The sequence below is a fragment of the Perognathus longimembris genome, chromosome 9 (genome assembly GCF_023159225.1).
Source record: "Perognathus longimembris pacificus isolate PPM17 chromosome 9, ASM2315922v1, whole genome shotgun sequence".
Taxonomy (NCBI): domain Eukaryota; kingdom Metazoa; phylum Chordata; class Mammalia; order Rodentia; family Heteromyidae; genus Perognathus; species Perognathus longimembris.
The window spans coordinates 60,394,921-60,419,443 of NC_063169.1; the positions used below are offsets into that span (position 1 = coordinate 60,394,921).

At 37.9% G+C, this 24,523-nt stretch overlaps 1 protein-coding gene across 1 annotated transcript in view; it reads left to right on the forward strand.

The window, feature by feature from the left end:
* The first annotated feature begins 15,532 nt into the window (after positions 1–15,532).
* The window catches only part of Adgb (androglobin), a 94,514-nt gene continuing 85,523 nt past the window's right edge, over positions 15,533–24,523 (forward strand). The window contains exons 1-3 of the mRNA XM_048354251.1: positions 15,533–15,615; positions 21,466–21,610; positions 23,286–23,378. Coding sequence (XP_048210208.1) covers positions 15,542–15,615; positions 21,466–21,610; positions 23,286–23,378 — 312 coding nt within the window. The 5' untranslated portion in view covers positions 15,533–15,541. The remainder of the gene's footprint in view (positions 15,616–21,465; positions 21,611–23,285; positions 23,379–24,523) is intronic.

Consider the following 24,523-nt stretch of genomic DNA (forward strand, 5'->3'; position numbering starts at 1 on the left):
ATAAATAAATAAAACAACTCAATGAGCAATGGCTTATCCAAAAAAATTGGTTGAAAAGAAAATACAAATAGCTATTCAACAGATAAAAAAATTCTCAAATTCAAAAACATGTAAAAACAAAGCTGCACTGAGATAGCATTTCATTTATTTCATGTATTTTCTCAGACCATTAGGGTATGGCAACCCAGGGTCTCAGCCTCAAGTAGTTGAGAGAGTGAAAACCTATAAAATTTTCATAAAAGACAATTCTTAAAACTGCTTCTACTCAATACTTAAAATGACAATACTCAAGGTTACAAATGATATTTTATCCAGCATTTTACTTGATGACATTATATTGCATATATCCATTGAAATAATATGTATGAAAGCAAAAATTAGAAGTCATGAATTAGAAACAGAAGGATAAAGCACTAGCTTTGAGAGAGCCCAGGGATAATGCCCAGGCCCTGATTCAAACCCTAGTATGCACACATCATCACCATTTTCATCATCATCAAATAGTAATTTTCTGTGACAAAGCAATGAAATCAACTCATTTACTAATCCAACAAACAATCTCCAAGTAACTATTGTAGGATCTTTTTTTTGTATTGTAAAATATGTCATTATTGCATGTTTCTCTGAAAAGGAGATAATTTTCAAATTATACCATAACATATGATTTATGCCATTTTATCCTCTATCAAATAATAGTCAAATAAAAACCTAGAGAAATAAGATGTTTCCGATCATTTGATGACACTGACTCTTCAGAGTTTTGACTTCTGTTTCCTTTACTCACCTGGCTCCAGGTACATTTCCTCTTACGTGTCTTCTTTTCTTAGGTCCAGTAAGGCATTTGAGTTGGTCATTTGACAAAACACACAATTGAAATTGTACTCTTTCTTTAAATAACATATATTTCCTTCATTAGCACCAATTTTATGCTTGGATTGGAGCAGTGTTATGTTTTATTTCAAAACAAATTGTGCTGTAATGCTTCTGAAAAGAGGTTAAGTAGCAGTTAAACTTCAATGTGCTTGGTAGACCCACATAATTCAATTAGGAGTTGGTAAATCATGGATCACAATGCTTGCTCTCACATCAAGCAATGACCACTGTGTCAAACCTTCTATTATTTTGACTTTTTAAATAATTTCCTAAAGGCCATTTTACCTGACTCCAAACTTGCTTAGTGCTAAAACTACTATTTAAGAAAGTACTTGTCCAAATTATTAACAGATACAAGCTCTTGCTGCCTTGCAGCCACTGATAACAAGAGAACAAAAGAGAGCTTATTTAAAAAATCAATCACAAGAAACCTGGGGACTGAAATGATCACAAGACCATTGTGTGATCTCTAGAGAGCTACCTGGGAAGGCTCCAAGCTCACATTCTTAACTGTTAAGGCTCCAGAGAAGTAGGGAAAAAAGGCTAAGGTAGAGTTGTAACTTGCTATGATTTGGTATAGAAGCCATACTTCTTAGTAAATCAAAAGATTTTGTAGCTCCAGGTAGTTAGGGAAATCTTTAGCCAATTATTACCTGATCACGAAGGTAATAAGCCAGATATGGGTTGACCAAGCCTGTATACAACTTCAAATTTTTTTGCAAATAGAAGATGCTCCAAAATATGAAAAAGTTTTTTGAGTATCAGCTCTCAAAAGTATTTCGGATTTTGGATAATATAAGATATGATATAGTAGAATGCTCAATTATTCTATGAAAATATTCTCAAATCTGGAAAACTCCAAAATTTGTGATATTATTAGTCTCGTGCAGATTAGATAAGAAATATTCAACCTCTACTTCATTTGTTATATGTAATATAACATATCTGGGCCAAGAAATGTTGAAAAATTTAAAATAACTATAAGAGCCAAAAAAAAAAAAAAAAAAAAAAGAAAACCAAAAACAAAACTCTGGGTGGAAAGGAACTCATTTTTAGTAAAATACTCCAAGTGTCCAATTTTCAACAAGAATAAGTTACAAAGAATGCCAAAAAAAGAGAGTCTAATCTAGGAACTCAAGATATTGTGTTTTCTAGACAAAAGTAAGTCCATTATTTTAGCTATATTCAAAGAGCAATGAAAACAATGTAAAAAAGATAAAGGAGATAAATGACTTGCACAATAGAGACTATAACAACAAACACAAGTTATTAAAAAGAACTAATTAGGAACATTTTATTAAAACTAAAGTGAAAACATTCAGAGGAGCTAAATGCAGATTTGAGAAAGCAAAGGACCAAATCAGAAAACTTGGTGATTGAAATTATTGAGTCTGAAAAACAGGTCAGCATAATGTATACCAACCTTAGGATGCAGAAGAACAGAGAGAGATGGCCAGAAAGATTATATGTAAAGAAACAATATCCCCAGACATGCTACGTTTGGTTTTAAAATATTGGTCTATACATCTGTAGAGCGGAATGAATTCTAAGAACAATAAATTCATAGAAAACTATCCCTACGCAGCTCATAATCTCACTCCCTATTACCAAGAAGCAGAAAGACACTCAGGACCCAGAGGGAAGTGTCTATCACCTAGCTTCACCTCTGAGAGATCAACAGGTATTTCTCATTAGAACCCATAGAAGAAGTAGATGGGTATATTCAAAACGCTGTAAGCAAAAACAAACAATGTTCAGTTCTCTACCTGACAAAACTATCCTTCAAAAAGAAGTGTTAGGGAAAGGGGAAATATTAAATCCCAAATTTAGGTTATTATTTATGCTTTTGTATGTGAGGTTTGTTTATATAGATGCAAATTGAAGCACCCAACAGAAGGAGGAGGAAAATGGAAGTCCTCCTTGTGTAATCTTCAGTGCTAAGAATTAAATTGCAAGTGTTGCAAGTGGCTCTTTCTGTTGCTATGGGCAAGTTACTTGAATGACTTCAACAGATTCTTGAAGTGAACAGAAATTGCTTCCCACTCAGTTATAATTTTACCATGCAGAAGCTAGAAATTGGGAATAAACAATGAGAAAAGGTCATTCAAGTTCACATTTAATGCTCCGTGTGGGATGGAAGTGATGACTAGGGAGGAAAATATGACCTAGAGCTAGATCTTGTTTTATAATCTGACAAAAAAATTCCCACAGCTCTAACTTCAATTTCAGAGAAGTAAATGGGGGAAAATGTATCTCATGACAGAACAAACATGGTGGCTAAACTTGTGCTAAAGTTTCAGCCTACAGAAAAATGTAAATCATCTCCACTAAATGAAAAGCATAGAATATGAATTTCTCACTATTGGATTACTACCATGGCATCATGAGTCATGAAATTACTATATCATGGAGATAGATGTTGAAGAAATGAAAGACATAGAAAATAGTTTCCCCAAAAGAAATTTTGTGAAATGCATAGCTTTATTTATTGACAAAAATAAATTGAGGTGAAAATGTTAAGCCATCAAGCCTGTGCTATAATCTTGAGTCTTTCTAATTCATTTCAACCCATCCAAGACTATATATAATATATATAGGATATATATATATATATATATATATATCCTGCTTCCAATTTCCTGTTGTCAGTTTGACAACAAAAAAGGAAAGCTAAAAAAGAAAAGACTGTTTTTGAGAAGTTTGTAATTTCAGTGAAGTTCAGTTTTATGTTGTAATTTTTGAATACCTCTCCATATTCAGCTTAGATTCCATGGTTGATCTTTTAGTGTATATATATCTATATATAGATATGTATATCTATATATATTACATTATATGCATTATTTAATCCATCATTTGCTGGTTTCTCTTTTCCTATATATTTCTTCTAGGAAAAATGTGCTTCTATAGTATGTACTGGTTAAGTTTATGTGCCATCTTCATATGTACAGTGGAGCATTATTTCTAAAGAAATCTTCCAGAAGTAGGTAGCATTTGCACTGGTGAACTAAGAAAATGCACAGCCTTCCTCAATCCATGGAAGGCCCAGATGGAGGAGAAAAGGGTGAATTCTGTCTCTTTTTCTTTCTTCATTGAGACTTTCATCTTCTACCTTCAAATATTGGAGCTCCTGGTTAAAAAGGCTTTGGTCTCTTAGAAATTATACCAACATGCCCAATCTCCATGCCAGTTCTCAGGGCACTGCATTCTGAATTCCCTTATCTGTCCTGCTCTTCAGCTTGGAAATAACATGACAGATCATGAGACTTCTATGCACCTATAATCACATGAGAAATTGCCTATGAAAAATCTATACATCATCTAAGCATCTATTTATCTATCTGCCTATCATATGCCTATCGGTCATCTACCTATCATCTATCTATTCTACTGTTTCCCTTTCTTGGAAGAATCTTGAATAATATGCATAGTGAACACAATCATACTGTGTCATTAACTCCATTGGATATTTTTATGTCTTATCCATTTGTCCTTATATCTTTTGTTCTCAAGTGGTGCTACTTAATATATTATCATTTTTATTCTGTTGCTAGATATTTGGGTTATTTCCATTTGCCATGAATAAAAGCACTGTGAACATTTTTTGTGCACAAATCTTTGTGTGAACATGTGATCATTTCTCTTAGGTGAGTAAATATGAAAGACTGTGGATGTAAGTGGCTGAATCTTAGGAAAGTAAGCTGTGGGTTTAACTTTATAATCAACTACTGGTTTTCCAGGGTGATTTTCCATCACCAGGGACTAGAGGCTGTAATTGTTTGGTGTCTACTCCAATCTTTGGATGTGTATTGCTTAGTGTTCACTTCACAAGTCATTAAACAATCTAGTGTCATAAACTAACACTGACCTCAGCCAGCTCATTACAGCCAGATGGTCTAACTGTCTAATTTAAATATCTAATCGTTGTTTGTTGTTCACTGGGGTATTAAGTTGAGCAGGACTTGGCTCTCTGAATTTCAGAATCTAAAAGGATTTATCCTTTTAGCTACATTGCAAAATCAGCAAGAAAAGGCAAAGGCCAAGTCACTTTTCCTTTTCACATCTTTCCTTGGGTCCTGCTTGCTAATGTCTCAGTAGACAAAGAGAATCATCTGGCCAAGGACATACTTAGTGATGTTGAGAAGCGACATTTTGATAGGGATAGAAAGTATTAGAGGCCTTTGTAAAATATTGTTGTTAAAGAAAAATTGTTTATGTTATTCTCATATGAAACACATAATTGCTCTCAGTCCAGAATGACACCTTCCAAATGTTCATGTCAATAATAGCATCAAACACAAGTTTGAGGACCTAGCTAGAACAGATATAGTAGCCAGTAACAACAACAGTCAAGGATTAGGAAGCAGAGCCTCCAGGAATGTCATTAGAATAATTAGATCTTAAAGAAAAATGGAAGTAGATTTATTATGTGGAAACATTGTTGGAAGATAGAAAAAGACTCACTAATAACCAACTGCAAAGGAATGAGGCAAATGGACCAGTTAAAACTTCCAGGGAATTCAGAGAATGCAAGCTCTTGCAGACACTGCCATGAGGCCTAAGGAGGAAGTTCATGGAGAGGTCTGTGGAAGTCTTTGCTTCTATGCAGCTTCCCTAGCACCTATTGGTCAGCAGGGCTGCCATCTCAAGAGAACATATGGCAGCACGGGAATAGGCTGCAGCCCAGATGTCTCACTGGCACTTAACCTTACACCACATAAGACAATGGTCCATTCCAACATAACCGCCACTGCTTCATTTACAAGCTTTTGATCTTGCACAAGTTCCTCTTCTGGCCAAATCTACACAAGAAGGGTAAATTCCAGTAAATGTCGGTTTCAGTTGTAACCAGGGTCTCATAAAAAAAGAACAACAGCCCAGCACTGGCATAGCAGTGCTAGTCTGTTTCCAGTTTCAGCATTGCAGCGGTTCTGTATCTCACTGACTTCTATACCGGCCCACAGGCTGTTTACTGGCCATTTGTCTTTGTCATTTTGTGGGTACCCACGTTTTGTACCACATTTCATTACACAGATACCTTCCTATTATCAAATACTGGGAAGCCCTCATATATTCTTTGTTTTTTTTCTGTGTACATGGTCCTGAGGAATCGAATCCAGGCCTTAGTGCATGCTAGGCAAGCACTCTACCACTAAGCCACATTCCCAGCCCCCTCATATATTCTTTATACAGATATTTTATTGTAAAAGTATAGAAAAGATTCCAGGTGATGTTTGTTTTGTCCTTTTTATAAAAGATTGTTTCCAAAGAAAGAAAGTTAAAAAAGACTGTTTTTGAGAAGTTTGTAGTTTCAGCGAAGTTCAGTTTTCATGGGGTAATCTGTGAACATCTCTGTTCTATTTTCTCCCAGGAGATTTTTAGATAGAACTTTTAGGTCTACAATACATCTTGACTTAATAGTTTTTGTGTATTAAATGAGATACAAATCATTACCCATTTCATAAGTATTTGGTTATTCTGGTACATATATTGAACAACATACTTAATCTTCTCATATACATTAATTTCATTTGTGATTTTAAAATAAATTTGCCACAGTTTATTGTCTGGACTTAATGTTTTGATTAATTAACCTATTTTCTTATTCTATATTAATATTTATTATAGTTTCATAGTCACTTTAAAGACATTAAATTACCTTTTCAAATGACACAATGATTTGCTCATTAAAATGTTTAAAACAAAATCCAATTTGTCGGTATTGCTATACAAATCTTACTATCTAAGAGTCGATTTCTACCCGAACAAGTTTTAATTTTTTTTGAAATTCGCTGAATTCAATAAATTTGGTGATAATTGACATCTTCATAATTTTAAATCTTCTCTACGAACAAAATATAATCTTCTGGCTGAAGTATTCCTTAATTTTTGCATTCAAAGAGCTTTTGTATTAAATTTATAACAAAGGTTTATATTTTTTGCTTTGTTGCATTAGTATTATAAACACTGCTGTTTTGGGTTACCAATTTCCATCATAATCTCTTCTCTCTGCTGTGTGTTCTCCACACAGAGGCACCGAGGTCCACCTGCACCCTCTCACCTCAGAAACTCCATTTGCAGGTGGGACGCTCACTGTCTTATACTTTTCGGATGTCTCTCTGGATCTCACCATCATCAGAAAACTCACTTCTGTGACCTGGGTATAAAAGAGTACATCATCCCTGGTTTCCACATTTCCTTTCTTTCCCTTTTCCCCATTCTGACGTGTAACTACGTATTTTATTTACTGTGTGTTTATTATCTGTCTCACTGGACTAGAATGTTAAGTTCATGAATTCTGGGCCTCTCTCTGCTGTATACTCTTCCTATAGATCTCATTCCCTCCACTTGGACCTTGAACAATGCAGCTGACCAACACAGACCTGTGCTAAGGGAAGGAAGAATGGGTCTCTTCATTTAAGATCTTTACTACTGCACACTGGTGGCTCATGCCTGTAATCCTAGCTACTCAGGAAGCTGGGATCTGAGGATTTCAGTTCAACACCAGCCTAACCAGGAAAGTAGGTGAAACTCTTATGTCCAGTTAATTACCAAATAGCTGGGAATAGAGCTGTGGTTCAAGTGGTAGAGGACTAGCCTTGAGCAAAAAAAGCTCAGGGACAGTACCTAGACCCTGAGTTCAAGCCCCAGTACCAGCATGAAAAGTAAAAATAATAAATAAATAAATAAAATAAGACCTTTACCATCCAATATTCTTCTTCCTCTGACTGTTTTTTGAATTTATTCTTTAATGAGGCATTTTTATTTTAAATGAATTATTTCTAAATTTATGTGCACTTTTACATTATGTTTTCCTTAAAAGACAAACTCGGTCAGATTGCTGAAAATGTATACTGATACAACTATGTAAAATGTCCAAATGGATTTATTATGACTAAATTTCTAATAGCATTGGTCTCTAAGTGACCATCATGACATTGGAGTTCAGAGGATAAGAAGGTCTCAGTCCACCTTCTTAGCTCTTAGATGGGAATGGGTGAGAGGAATCAAAGATCCCTTGCTACCTTTGCACTGATATTCCCAGGCTTCTGTCCTTTCTCACATTTGCCATTTTAGTTCTGCAGTCTTTTGTGCAATACTTTTTCTTGCAATACCTTTTTGCTGAGTCCTACCTAAGACCTTCCTCTATACTGCACTGGCACCCTGGAAGTGCTGGTATCTGTGAATGCTAACAAAACTTATTTAGTCTACATGGTGTCTTTATATTTGTTTTGTTTGCCAGTCCTGGGGCTTGGACTCAGGGCCTGAGCACTGTCCCTGGCTTCTTTTTGCTCAAGGCTAGCACTCTGCCACTTGAGCCACAGAGCCACTTCTGGCCATTTTCTATATATGTGGTGCTGAGGAATCGAACCCAGGGCTTCATGTACACAAGCCAAGCTCTCTTGCCAGTAGGCCATATTCCCAGCCCCTACATGGTGTCTTTGTAAGTGAGCAAACTAGAACTGAGTGAGAAGAAACTACTTGGTCAAGGCCACAGTCCAAGACTCCAGTTCCCTGTTTCTGTTCATCTCCACTATGGTATATTAACATACATCATGTAGAAGACTATGAAATGACATACTTAAGAGCTACCTAGTTAAGTAGAGAAGTCAAACACTTATCATCGACATATGAAATAATTGCATATGTTTGAGATGGATTTATGCATTAAAATGTTGTCAGTGTCTGTACTTGGAATTTGAATTAAAAATTGTTTACTTGTCTTTACATTTTTGTATTTCTAGAATGAACATTTTCATAATTAAATAATATTCTAAACTTTTCTCCTGCATCACAGTTCGTATTAACATTGCATATTTAAACACAGGAATGAATATTTGTGAATATCAAATTTTCTTGTGTAAGTAGTATGTGTACGATATGATATATATACATATATGTGTGTGTGTGTATAGGAAACTGAATAAGCTTCATAAATGTAAAGGATTGCAGCAATTAAGTGAAAAGAGTCTAATTTCTGACTAAATTAACAAGGTAAATAAAGTAAAGTTTCTTTAGGGGAAATAGTATACTTTATGACAATCATGAAGCTTGATTTTTCTTTTGAATTGCCATGTTTTAAAATTAAGCTTCAAATTAAACTTTATCTTCCCCAAGGCTATTAGAATTCTTTGAAATCTTCATAGATCATCATAACACAGTCACTTCGATTTTTAGTGTTCCCCAATTTCTTTTAGAAATTTCATATAGATCACGTAATGTTGCATCACAGGAGAATAATTATACCCCTTTGGTTTTCGCTTTGTTTTTCTCAGCATATGTATCTCAATGAATCATCAGATGAGAAAGTTAAAGCCATGTATTTAGATGAGGACAATGAGGTTTGATGACAATAGAGCTTACTTAACATCCCACTCATCAAGGAGGTTAGGAGCTGGGTGGAAGCCTGAATCGGAAGGCTGAGCTACTCACTTTATTGCTGCCTCTATCAAATATCTTAAATTAATTTTGTGGCACTTCACGCACGGATGAGAAGATGGGGAGGTGTGTCCTAGTGCTCTTTCTGCTGCTCTCACCCCACTGCCCAGACCTCTTACAGTGTCATCTTCCAGCATTACAACTTCCTTCTGCAGCGAGCTGCCCGGGGCAGCCTCCTGGTCCAGATTTGGGTCCTGTGCTGGAAAACATCTCCCATCCACATATAAAAGTGTTCAGCATCCTCTTGGGTGTTTTTCCTCTGGCTACCCAGAAGCATTCATTCACCATGTTGTAAATCCCAGCTCTGAATGGTCCTGTGTGTTCCAGGAGATTCCGAGCTCTTCAGAGATCGGAACCAAACCTTGCTCGTGCAAGAAACGTGCAGTGCAAAAATTAAATCTCTACATAAACACAATTAAGTAAATGTCAGAAAAGGGAAAAAATCATTAGTATTCATAGTCAATGATGCCATCACAAAACATAGTAAACTTCTATGTTATAGCTAATGAAACATGTAGCAAATAAGCTGGAAAATAAATACCATTAGAAGGGAAATAAATAAACTTGAAATTGATCCCCGAAAAAACAAAGATGAAAAACTTAATAGATAAGAACAAGGAAACAATATTATAAACATGTGTGTGTGTGTGAGTGTGTGTGTGTGTGTGTGTGTGTGTGTGTGTGCAACAGCTCTGGAGTTGTTATTTTTCCTTTATAATTACTTTTGCCTGGAGCTTTTTATATGACTGAGAATTTATACTTTTTGGTGAATTCTCTTCTACTAATATCCTGCCCTAATTTAGGTGAAAGTATATGATCAATTTTAAGATTTTTAAAAAATTTGGTCTAAATTCATGTGATAATGATGTCTGCGGGGACAGTGTTTTTAATGTTTCTTGGTTTTAGGAATTATTGAATTTCTTGGATCTATGAATTAAAACTTGTACAAAATTTGGGGAAAAATCAGTTATCTTGCTGTGCAATTTTTTTCTAGATTTAACACCTACCCTCTACCTCTACCCTCCACCCTGTCCCTGACTATTTAGGGTCACTAACTGTTCATTCATTTGGCAATCTGAAGTTATGCCACTCTGTTCATTTTTCAATGATGCTTTTTTCCTGCTCTATATTAATCTCAAATTTATTAATTTGTTTTCTTACAATATCTAACCTTCCATCAATTCTACTGATATTTTCCAAAATACACCTTGTGTTTTTCATTTTTAAGTGCTCCTAAAATAAACTTGGCATATTTAGACTTTCTTCTAGGTCCTCAAACATCCAGAATTTAAGTTATGATAGGTATTTTAATGTCCAGTCTGCTAATTCTACCATCTGTAGTTTTTTCAGAATCATTTGAATTGGTTCTTTATTTTATGTTTTCTTTTTTTTTTTTTTGGAGGGGTTATTTTCCATTTTCTTTTCCTAGGTACTTGTGTGTAGATAACAGTTATTGCAATTTTTACTATGTTGAATGCTGGATGTTCTTGTATGCCTATACATACTTTTAATTTTTTTTTCAATGATGCTGTTGTTGGAAAATAATCATGTCAGTTTCTCCTTCTAAGGTCTGTTTGATGTGACTATACATTTTTTTGTTTATTCCTCAATTCCTCCATTTTTAAAGAATTTCCATTTAGAACCTCATTTCAAAGACAGTTAAACATAGTTACAGTTTACCCAAGAATGCAGGGTAGTGCTTTTGTATCTATGGATCCAAACAGTCCCCTGTAAATGTAGAGAATGAGCATTATAGAAAACATTTCAATCTAAACTGTGGTTATGAAACTATTTTTCAGTGATGCACTCATACTTTGATCTCTCTCCCTGCTTAAAGGAATGAGGATAGCAATGGGGTAGAGGAGCTTGCTCCATGATTCTAGGTTATATTCTAACTCTAGTATGCTTTGGTCTTTGAAAACATTTCTTTGCCTTGTCTTTGTAAAATGGACTGATTTAAACACTTGGGGTATTTGAAAGGATGAAGAGGCTAACACAGGAAAGGAGCTTGGAAGTGTAGAAGACATATAGCAAACCAGTGCAGAGCAATTGTGAGTTCCAACCATTAGGGATGTAGGGGCTTCTAAAATTTGAGCTGAATTCAGTGAGAGAGTAGAACACTTCCTACTTTGAGTGGCACTTTGAAGTATAGTCAAAAAGATCAAGGGAATAAGTAATGATGAAAAAACAAAACAGAATTTGGTAGAATTTTGAAGACCAAATGAAACTCTGTGCTAAATAGAGAGAAGGACAATAATTTTTAAGGAAATAAGATGCATTAAAGATGATAGTTCAAAATAACCATCTCAGCCTCATGCAGAACATTTAGAATTCACTTTCTCACTTGACTGGTTAAATCCCCAGATGCCCAGTCGTGCAACTGATCTGTGAAGAAGTTGCCGAGCAGTGCCATCCATGTAATTTCCTCTGGAGATAGAAGTGAGCGCCTGAAACTGCGTGGAATTAAAGCTTTAAGACAGAAAGGCTGCCTCCTGCCAGGGTTCCAGCCATTTAGGACGGGCAAAGTTAGGGGGGGAGGAGGTTACCAGAGCCCATTTCTCCATTTTGGTGGATCACTAGCAGAGAGACTCCTGTTTGTTTCGTTTCTGTTAACATGGAGAAGTGAGGGTTCTAACCACTTCCCCATTAATGGAAACTATGGCTATTCTAAGTCAAATAGCTCCTCTCCAAATATGAGTGTAGACTGGGGAGAGGCTCAGGAGCTCTAATTAACAAGAGGACCCTGTTTCTCAGTCTTTGTAAGCTGTTATAAAGTAAGAAAGTTCGGGATTCCCTAACAGAGGCCCAAGACAGTCATCTGGAAGGTGAGTACAAGAACAGTTAGCCTGCGGTATTGGGAAATAGGGGCTGTGGGGGGGCGATCTTTCTCAGCCACCTACCACCTGCTCCATGCTTTCTTGGCATCGCAGCTTCCAAAGCCCTAATTGTCACTCAGAGTGCTTATAATGTGTCAAGTACCTTTGCTATATTCTTCTTTTTTTCCACAAGTTAAGAAAATGGAAGTTTGATAACTCCTTCATAATTCCAAGGAACAAGAACGGGTATTGAAATGTAGTCTGTCTCTAAAGAGCGAAACCTCCCTTTCCAAGCCTGGCATGTATTTGGCAGTCAATAAATCATAGCGGTTATTATTATGCTAAAGGGACATTGACCACGATAAGAAGTATATGAGTTTTAGACAGAAGGCAGTTTGCATTAAGGGTATTTAATTGTCATCCTAAGATTTTGTAGCTAGAATTAATGGAGAAACATACTTGCTTCTTATGACTACAACTTCATCAGTGCTTTAACTCCAGAAAGCAGAGAAATTCCATGTGTGCATGCTGCATTCTTAACCAAATAGAGAGGACTCTGTTAGCAGTTAGTGAGCAAGCTACTTGTCAAAACCTTTCTATAGTTAACTGAACTTGATTCTGATTTTGATCTTCTTACATCCACCTAGTGTAATAGATATTTAGGAGTCAGGTTCTGAGTGGAATGGTGGCTTGTGTGACTTAAGTCAGTACTCCTGACTTTAATGCCTAAAGTCCAGATTCAATCAGTATGAAGTCCTGAAACTTTTGACAACACACTTTGCGTCTCTTAGCACCAGGGTCATTTGCTCATAAAATATGATTGGTATGTGGTTACTTTGACTTGGAAGGCTTTTCTTCTCTTAGTCTTGACATTTTGTAGGCAATAACAATTGCTTTAGAAATAACTCCTGCCCAGGATGAAATTCCTTCACCTATCACTTAAAAACCATGCTATTTCTATATCAAGAAACTGTATATACACTTATGGCTATATATTTTGATCTCTGAGGACATTTGCTGTCTTTTCATTTAGTCACCTATTTTCATTCAAAAAAGTTCTCCTTGATTCCCAGTCTTTGAATTGAAGTAGAGTGGGGGTTCGCTACAATGAAACAGGGTCCCCCCCCCACCAAGGGAGAGGATTCCTGGTTCCCCCAACAGTCCACCACACAGTCTCCAGCTACAAGATGACAAAAAGACAGATTTATTGGGGAAGTAAAAAGTGAATAAAAAGTGAACCGACCGGCCTTGGTCGCAGCCCAGATTCGGGAGCCGAAACTGCCGACCACGTGTGCAGGGTCAGGGCCCAGACTCGGGAGCTGGAACCGCGTGTCCGAGTGGCCTTCCAGCCTGGTTATAAGGCAAACATCACAGTCAAACTTGCCACACGCAGGTGGCCAATAGAGTTACAGTCTGTCTCATAGTATCTATTTGAACCAACCTATCATTCTAGTTAGAATTGGTGCATAGATTTGGCGGGGCTCACATGATGCAGGTGGATACGCCTACTCATAGGAGGGCACGGGTTTAACCTTGAACGTTCCTTGAACTTTCCATGCTTCAGGTGGTCAAGCAATTTACACAATCTTATCACAGCGAAGGGGAACTTCCCTGGAGAGGGTGGGGAAGATCTTAGGGAAGATGGAGTTGGCTTCTGCTCTAATCTGAGCTGGAGTCAACCTGAAGTTCCTCCACAGCTAATGATGGCACTGGCCAGATCTGACCTCCCTATTACAGAATAAGCAAAGCAGAGCCCTCTAGATGTCTTCATGGTTTTCAGCTACACTGTACAGATACTTATGAGGCACTTCCTCAATCACTGAATCAACACTATTGACTGAATGTATTTGTTTTGCAGATAAAATTCAGTGGAGTTGCTTTCTGCTGGTCATCCACATCACCCCCAATAGAAACCAGACTTGATAGGCTAACAAAGGATAGGCTATGCTGAGTGGAGACGGCTGGGATTTCATGAGTTGGAGAAGTTGAAAGTTTCGTTTTGTAGAAAACTACTCCTCAACTACTCAGGAGAACTCAGAGTATAAACTCAGTCCCAATGGCAGAGAGGATTAATTTAATTCTAGCTCTGTGGGAGAGAACGCCTACAGGTGCTAAACCACAAGGCTTTGTCAGGCCATAAAAGAAATGCAAATCAAAACAGCATTGAGATTCCACCTCACCCTATTAAGAATTTCCATTATCAAGAACACTAATAACAACAGATGCTGGCAGGGTAGTGGCCAAAAGGGAGCCCTATTGTTGATGGGAGTGTTAGCTTGTTCAAGCACTCTGGAAAGCAGTGTGGAGGTCCTGAAAAGGCTAAACACAGAGCTCCCCTATGACCCAGCAACCCGGCTTTTGGGCATTTATCCAAAGGATTACAAGCAGGATAACACTAAAGCTACCAGCACAACTATGTTCATCATTGCACCATTTACTATCAGTAAAACGTGGAACCAACCCAGATGCCCCTCAGTAGATGAATAGATTGAGGAAATGTGGTACATAGACACAATGGAATTCTATGCCTCTATCAAAAAAAAAAAAAAAAAAAAAAAGACACTGCCCCATTCATAGGAAATGGAAAGACTTGTAAAAAAATCATACTAAATGAAGTGAGCCAGACCCAAAGAAACCTAGGCCCTATGGTTTCCCTCATTGGTAATTATTAGTACATGTCAAGGATAGTCTTAGCAGAAGATCACAATAGCTCAATAGCTATGGACATATGATCACATAAGATGATGCTAAGCGAAATGAACTCTAAGTTATGGCAATAAGTGGTTTATTGTTGCTATTATTTTTAATGTACCATGTGAAGTTATGCCTTTTTCTTTTGTCTTTCTTCCCCATGGTTTTATGGTACCCTGGCTATTATATATAGGTTTATCAGAACTAGGGAAGGGAAGGGGAACATCACAGTGGAGAGACAAAGGGTAAAAGGAGAACCAATGCAACAGCAATACCTACAAGACAATACACTGTAAACCAACTGTACAACTGGGGAGGGGGTAAGGGGGGAGAAAAATGAGGGGGGGAGCTAACAAGTTTGATAAGAAATGTACTCGCTGCCCTACATATGAAACTGTACATCATTTTGATGATAAATAAATTAACACAAAAAAAGGGAAACAAATATGGTTAAGGTTCAAAAAGGGCAAAACCAGGCAGAACTGCCCGTGGATCCTCCTGCCCTTCCCGCCCTGGGTTCGGGTCCTGCGCGCGTCCCCTTGGTTGGGGGCCGGGGGTAGGGGGTCTGGTACCCAGCGGGGGATCCGCGGGACGCAGGCCCGTTGCCATGGGAACGCCCCCGACGTTCCGGAAGCGGGCGCCATCTCCTGGCAACCACAGACGCGGTGTCTGCGGAGCCGCTCGGCGCTCGGAGCTCAGTCCCTCCTGGGCAGGCCGAGGCCATGGCTTCCAAACAGGCCAAAAAGAAGGAGGTGCATCGGATCAACTCGGCGCACGGGTCCGACAAATCCAAAGAGTAAGGCGGGTTCCTCCCCTGGCCTCCGCCAGCCACGCCCCGGGGAGCTGACGCCCTTCCGCGCGGGTCCCGCCGGCCTTCCCCAGCCCTGCCAGGCCCGGGCCTCCCGGAGCCCCTCCTCCCGGCCCTCCTCCCTCCTCTCCGGCCCCGCCGGCCTCCTTCTTCCCTTCTTCCCCTGAGAGGGGCAGGGCCTCCTACTCCACCATCCCGCTCCCCCTAGACTCCCTGCCACTCAGACTCAGGCAGAGCACTGTGTGTGTGTGTGTGTGTGTGTGTGTGTGTGTGTGTGTAAAAGAGGGAGAGGAGAGAGAAAGCAGGAGAGAGAGAAGGAGGAAGAGGGGGAGCTGAGAGAAAGAGAGAGGAGAGAGAGGCAAGGGGGAGAGAGAGGACAGAGGGAGAGACAGAGGGAAAGGGAGAGGAGAGAAAGAAGGAGAGAGCAGAGAAACCCCATGAGAGACCCGGAGTGTAAGGCATCTTCAAGCTGGTATGCCTTGGAAGGTTATGAATTGTGAACTGTGATAGCTTCCATCAAAGGAGTGGCTATCTGGAGCTGGGCTTCTTATCCCCTACTCTCTCCCTAGTCAACAGCTTTCAGTGATATTCCCTATGCAGTGTTTGTACATAGACGGGATCAATTTGTAAAATTTTTCATTGTCAAGGTGACATAGGAAGGGGTTACAGTTACATAGTAAGATTCTTTCAAACTTGTTACCTCGGATCCCTCATTTTTCTCCCACCTTCTCCTCTTCCCAAGCCCCCCACCCCCAGTTGTTCATACAGTGAGTTTACAACATATTGCGGTCTGCCTTTTTACCCTTTGCCTCACCATTTTGATGTTCCCCTTCCCTTCCCTAATTCAGACAAACATATATACCAAAATCAAATACGGTGACAATAGGGGCTAAACCATAGGAAAGATAAACGAAAGAAAAAAGAAATAATTTCGCATATTATGTTAAAAATAACAACAATGATAAACCACTTGTTTCCATGTCTTGGAGTTCATATCACTTAGCATCATCTTATGTGTTCTTGTGTGCAAAGCTATTGAGCTATTGTGATCATCGGTTAGGACTCTCCTAGACATATACTAATAATGAACAAAGAGGGAAACCATGGAACCTATGTTTCTTTGTGTCTGGCTCACCGTACTTAGTATGATTTTTGTCCCCAAGTCTTTTCATTTCCTTATGAATAGGGCAGTGTACACATAGAGCTCCTCTATGACCCAGCAACCCCACTTTTGGCCATTTACTCAAAGGATCACAAGCAAGGCCACACTAAAGCTACCCGTACAACTATGTTCATTGCAGCATTATTTACCATAGCTAAAATATGGAACCAACCCAGATGCCCCTCAGTAGATGAAAGGATAGATTTTAATACTATACACACAGCCATTTTCTTTCCTACTTCCCCTCTCCCTCATTCCTCCCCAAATAGTCTCAAATTTATATCCATGTTTTCTCTTTCTCACTCTCCCCCCACATATGTGTTTATCTTGTTATCTTTAGGTCTTGATTCTATGTATGAGAGAAAAGATGACCCTTGTCCACCCATTTTTCAACCCTACACATTTTCCTGCAGACTCTGTATATACATATATGTGGGTGTAACACACATATGTGTGTATGTGTCTGCGTATATCCACACGCATATTTTCTTGGTCCATCTAGACTGCAGGCATCTGTACTGCTTCTATAGCTTAACTGCAGTGACTATGAAGAAATTTCCAACATCCCTGGCAAGAAAGGCAATGCAAAGCAAAATGAAATAGAGATTGTCCAGTTAACATGGCCATCGTCAAGAGCACAAACAACTGATGCTTTCATGGATGTGACGAAAAGGAACCCATATTCTGTTAATGGGCTGTAAATGAGTACAAACACTATGGAAAGCAGTATGGAGATTTCTCAAAAGAACTAAAATTACACCTGGGATCCAGCAACACCACTTGAGGGCATGTATCCAAGGGAATATAATTCAGGATACTATTTCCTATGTTTCTGTGACTTCCACACTGTCCTCAGCTACATCCAGATCTAGTCTTCCTTTCCAGGAAGCTTACACTTTCTTGATTGGAAGCAATGCCCACCAGTCCCCAAACCACCTGTAAGCTTCTTTACTTTCACCTTTGCACTGTAGTTGTTATGCTATTTGTTCTTACTAATTTCAAATTATTTCAGACTAGAAATAGTCTTATTAAATTGCTCCATTCGTTCCAGTACAAATGTACTGGAAGAAAAGAAGAAGTTTTACAACCCATTGCCATTTAAATAATTATTCTAAAAATGACTTCAGGTCAACATAACTACTTGGTTTTAATGAGTTTCAATTTAGAAAACATCTTTTAGTTTGCACATTTTCCTACATATTTCATCATCTGAAAAGTATAACTTAAGATACTCCTGACCCAAATTAAGCCCATTGTGTCATTCTATTCAGAATCAGAGTCTAGGAGTGTTTTAGCCCACACTCCTGATTGCACAAGGCAGAAATAAACTGCCTCCCCCAGGAATAAAATCATGTCCTTTGACTGCACGGCAGGCTTTAAGGAAACAAAATTCTAAGCCCTCTTTTTATTGAACCTTTCCTGTTCTACAGTTTGCTTCTCTCATAAAATAATCTAATGAAAGCAGGCATATAAATATGTTGCATTCTGTGTAAGCCATATTCAGCTGCTTTAGTTTTTATTGCTTATAAGATTTCAGTGGCTTTTGATACCAGCTGAAGTTTTGCCTGATTTTTTTAATCTCATGATATTTTTAATCATTTTTGCAAAGTATGTGGTTTTTGTGTTCCAAAAAGTTATTTTATTGATAAAAAAGATTATAAAACAAATGTTTGCTAACATGGGCTGATTTTTTTAAATGCATATAAAGAGAATTTTGACCTTTAATTTTGCAGGGTATTTAGCAACATAGGTCAGACAAGTTCTATCATACAGAATGAGCTGTGGCAATCAAATATGTAATAGAATGAAGGTTTGAATGATTTATGAATCTAAAACAGATAATACTCCTGTCACAAAGCAGTGTTTGGAATTTCATCTTATTCTTTTAAAATTCTCATATTTCTTTCCCTTTCCTTCTCTTCCCCTCAGTAATCTCTGGCTCTTCCCTTCCTGTTTCCTCTTCTTCCTCCTCTTTCTTTCTTAAATTGGCTTGTTGATATGAAGTTAACATATAATAACTTGCATGATTTGAAGCATGCACTTGACTAAATTTTTAAATATTACCTTTAAGTAGTTGTACAAAGGATTTGACATTCAACAAACCAGTTTATGAATACAGTGCATCTTGATCAGTGTCATCCCTTTCAACATTCTCACCCACCCTCCCAGCCCTCTCCTTCCCTCACTTTTCTTAATTTGTAGGGTATGTATTGAATTTTGTTTTGCCATTTAGGAAAGCACTTTCTGTATACCATGCATCTTGATCTGTGTCACCTCCTTCAACATTTTCACCCACCTTCAACACACCTCCAACCCAAGGGGAGAGCAGGGAGGAAATGAAGAGGGGAAGGGGAGAGAATGCAGTCAAGAATTCATTGCATATGTCACAAACTTAAAGTTTTAATGTGCCACTATACACAGGAGAGCAAAATCATATCAGAATAATGGACTATTGGAACCGTTTCCTTCTGCCCTTGGCAATTCCTTCTTCTTATCCTTCTCTCACCCCGGTGCCCAATCTTCTGTCTTCTGATCCTTTTTAGCCTGAGTTTTATGCTGATGGATATAAAATTTCTTTCACTCACAATCATTTGATGTTCAGACTCCACTGTATAGATATGACACAACATGTGTAGCTATGTAACTTCTGATGGGCACTAAGGATGTTCAAAGATTTGGCTCTTGTAAGAAAATATGCTGTGTATCTTCTGTACAAGTTTTGTATACATTTATATGTTCACTTTTCTTGGATTAAAAAATTAGGACTAGAATGACTGAATCTTACACCTGAGATATGCTTAGAGTTTTTTTGTTTGTTTGTTTGTTTTTTTGTTTTTCTTTTGCCAATCCTGGGGCTTGAGCTCAGGGCCTGAGCACTGTCCATGACTTTTTTTTTGCTCAAGGCCAGTGCTCTACCACTTCAGCCACAGTGCCACTTCTGGCTCTTCCTATATACGTGGTGCTGAGGAAGCGAACCCAGGGCTTCATATATGCGAAGCAAGCAATCTACCACTAGGCCATATTCCCCGCCCCGGAGATATGCTTTATTTTTAAAGAAACTGGTGGACTATTTTCCAGAATTTTGTATTTTATCTTCCCATATGCAGTGTATGTATGAAAGTTCCAGCTGTTCTACCTTCTTGCCAATTTAATATAGTTTTTTTTCTAGCTATTGTAGTAATGTCTCACTGATTTATTTTGCATTTTTCTAGTGGATGATGAAGTTGAGCATCTATGTGGTTTTGTTTAAAATTTTTATTTACATTGTGATTAATATTAGTTTTCTATTACTGCACTACAAATTTCGGTGACTTAAGGCATCATTCACGTATAATTTTACTACTTCATGGCCCAGAATATCTAGTGGTTTCATCTAGGTTCTCCCTTAAGGCTTCAGAAACCATGCCAAGTCCAGAATGTTCTGTTTTGCTGTAGATCAAAGTTTACAGTTCTTCTTCTGTTGTCAGAGGTCCTTGGCAGATGCAGACCTCAAACAAGCAGATTGCAATGTTTCTCTCATGTCCTCCTCCATCTTCAAGCAAGCACTGGAATGTTGAGTCCTCATGCTTAAGATCTCTTTCTCTCCTCTCCCTGCCTCTTCTGTCAGCCTATGAAAGCTTTCATCTTTTAGGTGTTGATGAGATTCAATCAGCGCTACCACATTTCTGTATTCTAAGCTTAACAATCCCATATGCCAACAAAATTAATGGATGAAAAGTCACATTCATGACTGTCAAGATGAGGGTGGGCCATCTCCAAAGGGTCTTTATAACCTCTGCACATAACACAATCCATGGTTTATTTTATTAAGCATCTGGTCAAATTCCTTGCCAACCACATCTCCAGATGACATTTTTTAAATAATAAATTTCCACATTTCTATTGTATTCATCTTTGAACTCTTTTGTAACACTTGTGATTTGAATGTATTTGCATATATTTATAGATGACAGAACTGTGAATAAATGATTTTCATTGTGGCAGGTATGAATTTCCTAAAACTTAACATTTATTTCCCAGTATTACCAGTTCCTAAACCTTCTTTTATGACTTCTATGCCTCAACAATAATAATCACTTCTTTGTCCTTCTAGAAGATCAAACTTGGGGCTGAGAATATGGCTCAGTGGTAGAGTGCTCGCTTTTACATGCATGGAGCCCTGGCTTCGATTCCTCAGCACCACATAAACAGAAAAAGGTGGAAGTGGCGCTGTGGCTCAAGTGGTAGAGCTCTAGCTCTGAGCAAAAAGGAAGCCAGGGACAGTGCTCAGACCCTGAGTCCGAGCCCCCAGAACTGGCCAAAAATTGAAGATCAAACTTATATTTGTAATGTCTAACAGCTTTTAGTACTTTCAAATGCAAGAGTTTTTCGTTAAGTATATCAAATATGATACAGGGTTTTTCATTAAGTGTATCAAACATGATGTAGAATTTTTATCCATTTTCAATTTCTTGCATTAGTAAGTAGAAATCAATATGTGAAATTTGTTCATAGAATTACCTCAGTGGTCATTTCAATCCTCAATATGCTTACACATGGATGACATCATATTGACAAATGTATTTAATCTGCGCTCCTTAAAAAGATAATTCAATTTAGGTCCTGTATTTTATCCAGAGATTTTAATTAAAAGCATCCCACCCTCATACTTTCTACCATCTCCCTTTTTTTGGCAGAAATGCACCATCTGGTTCTGCTGAACAAAAGAAGGGGAAATTCCCAATCTGGCCAGAGTGGAGTGAAGCTGACATCAATGCTGAAAAGTGGGACTCGGGCAAAGTTGGCAAAGAAAAGGACAAAACTGTCAAGAGTCCAGTATTTGTAAGTAGACCTGGATGAGCTTTCATATTGGTCTCTATCCCCTAATGGAAAGAGTGTATTCATTCTTCTCATGGATCTATATATTCTGTTTTTAATTATTGACAAGGAGCATTTCAAAGTAAAAGTACTTGTTTGTTTAATATTTGGCCATATGGTTGTGTGGGCAGTTTCTAGCTTTAGGCTACTATTAATAATAATTTTGCTCACAGCACTCCTGTAGATTGCAGATTTTTAAATGAACATTGAATTTGTTTTTAGCTGGCTCAAATGCCCAGGAACATAATTCATTCATTCTTTTTCTGAACGCCTATATCGGTCAACTAATGAGGCCCACAGAAAGCATGATAGTTGAACATGAATTTTCAAGTCCTAACAATCTAGGCAGTTAGAGATATAGAGAAGGTAAGAATTCTCAGAACTCAGAAGGTACTGGGGAAGGAAAACCCTTAAAGGAAGAGTTACTGGAATTAAGAATAAAATGTTGGTGGGATATCAGTTTGGAAAAACAAAACAACCACATTTCACCTCATGAGCACAGGGACAGTGAGCAACTTCAGGGTTCTCAGGGTCAGCCTGCGTTTTCCCCAAGGCTCAGCAGGTGCCAGAAGCACCCAGGAAAGAGGTTGAAGGGACTCTTGTGGTTGATTTGAGAGTCCCAGACAACATCTTCCATCTCTCCAGACCCAAAATATTGACACAGTGCCTGCCTCCTCCAGTGTCTTATATTTAGCTTCATCTCTGGTCTTCACACCTTAATAAATGTTCTTGAATGATTGGGAGGAGATGACTGTGAAGCTCACCTTGTTTTGATACTTTTTAAGGTCAATAACTGTACTAGAGTTCTACAAGATGTTAGTTACCATTGGAGAAACTGGGTAAAGAGAACACAAGCACTCATTGTATTATTTCATACAACTGCGTATGAACTTATAGCATAATTTCTCAAAAAAAAGCCCAACCCAAAATCACTTCTAAAAATTAATAGCTGGACCCTGTGGTTCAAACCTATAATCCTAGCTACTCAGGAAGTTGAGATCTGAGGATTGTGGTTCAATGCTAGCCCAGGGAAAAAAATCCATGAAACTCTCATCACCAGCTCACCAGCAAAAAAGCCTGAAGTGGAACTGTGGCTCAAGTGGTAGAGCACCAGGGTTGAATGAAGAAGCTCAGTGACAGCTCTCAGGCCCTGAGCTTAAGCCCCAGGACTGGCACACATTAAAAAGAAAAAAAAGTAAATGAAAGATTAAAGGTCCAAGTAGTAAACATTCCTGTTTATAATTGCAGTAATTGAAGATTAGGTCAACGTTTTTCATTCTTCTCCACTCACATAAAAATAAAATGTTATCTGTGGAAAATATGACCATAACTTGTCCATCTAAAAGCATTTTCCCACTGTACCTTATTTGTGTTCTAAAACAGCTTGTGTCTGGAACGCTACCCCTACAATCAACATCTGGCTCAGTTAGCTAGGTCAAGTGATCACAGCATGGTTCAACCGGTGTTCTGTCCAGACACTCCCTGGGAGTCTAGGGACATCTGCACATCTGCACACATTGCCCTATAGATGCTTACTGATTATTCAAGTCTGTGCACTGTCTTTTTATTACGATTCTATCGCTTTTACTTTCACAAAACTATATGAGTAACAAAAAGCCCTCAATTTATTTTTCTGTAGCATTTTTTTGAAGACCCTGAAGGAAAGATTGAATTGCCACCATCACTGAAACCGTATACTTGGAAACGCCCGCAGGATTTTATAATTAGTCGGGTAAGACATATTTTTACTTTTAAATAAAATATTAGCTATAAAAATAGATCTTTGTGATAAAAATATTACCATTTTGAAACTTTTAAAAACATTGTTATGTGGATTGAGTTTCTTATCTTGGCCTGGGCTCAGGCTGCAATTTTCCTACCTATGTCTCCCATCTAGCTGAGATTACAGACAAGTCCTACCATGCTTAATATATTTGGTAATATATTGTCTCCTCAGACTGGTCTCAAACTATGAGCCTCTGTATCTCCTCCTTATGATTAGCTGACCTGGCTATCACACTAGTTATTATAATTTTTCTTGTGATATGCAGCAAGATAAAGCCATATGGATTTTTAAATTCTTTGCATTTATATCAGAAGTCAGTGCTTTTCAGTTAATAACTTCAGTTAATAATTTCACTTTCTAGTTTCAAAGAGGTTATTGAAATTTTGTCTGCCGCTTTGGTGTTTCTAATTCTCTCCAAAATACTAAGTTACAACCTCAAACACTGGGCACTGGTTTCTTTCATTCTCACTGACAGCTTTTTCCCTTTCTGCTTCTTAGCGTGAACTAACCTGGAAAGGAGATCTATTTTTTTTTTCTGTAGTTCTTATTAGAATAAAGTTTGCAATCTGAGAGTTTCACAATTAGAATCCTCTAAGAAATCCATTGAAGCCTTTTCTAAGGATGCTATTTCTCTACTCCCTTGTCAACCAGCCTGAGCCACACCAAACAGCATGCTCCAGGAAACCCTCATTCACATGTTGCACAACTCCACATCCTAGTCTGTGTGTTACGTTCACTCATCTCTTTGTTCCTGTTACAGTAATCACCAACACCATTTTCCCTCATTGATGCTCCTGTTTTCATTTACTAACTAGAAAACCAGTAGGCTAAACTATTTATTACTAGTCCACTAGTTGTAAGAGAGCTGGCTGTTATGTCCAGTCATAGATTCTATTAAATTTGTTTCCACACAAAATTTTAGTTTTCCTCATAATTGATATTCATGTAGAAAAATACAATTTGTACGTGATAGTAGGTAAAATTGAAGGTACCCAATTCAAATGGATTTACTAAAATGGAAAAAAAGAAAGATTCCTCTCAATCCATGAGAATATTTTAAGTGCCTTTTTATAAGACATTTTAAATAAAAT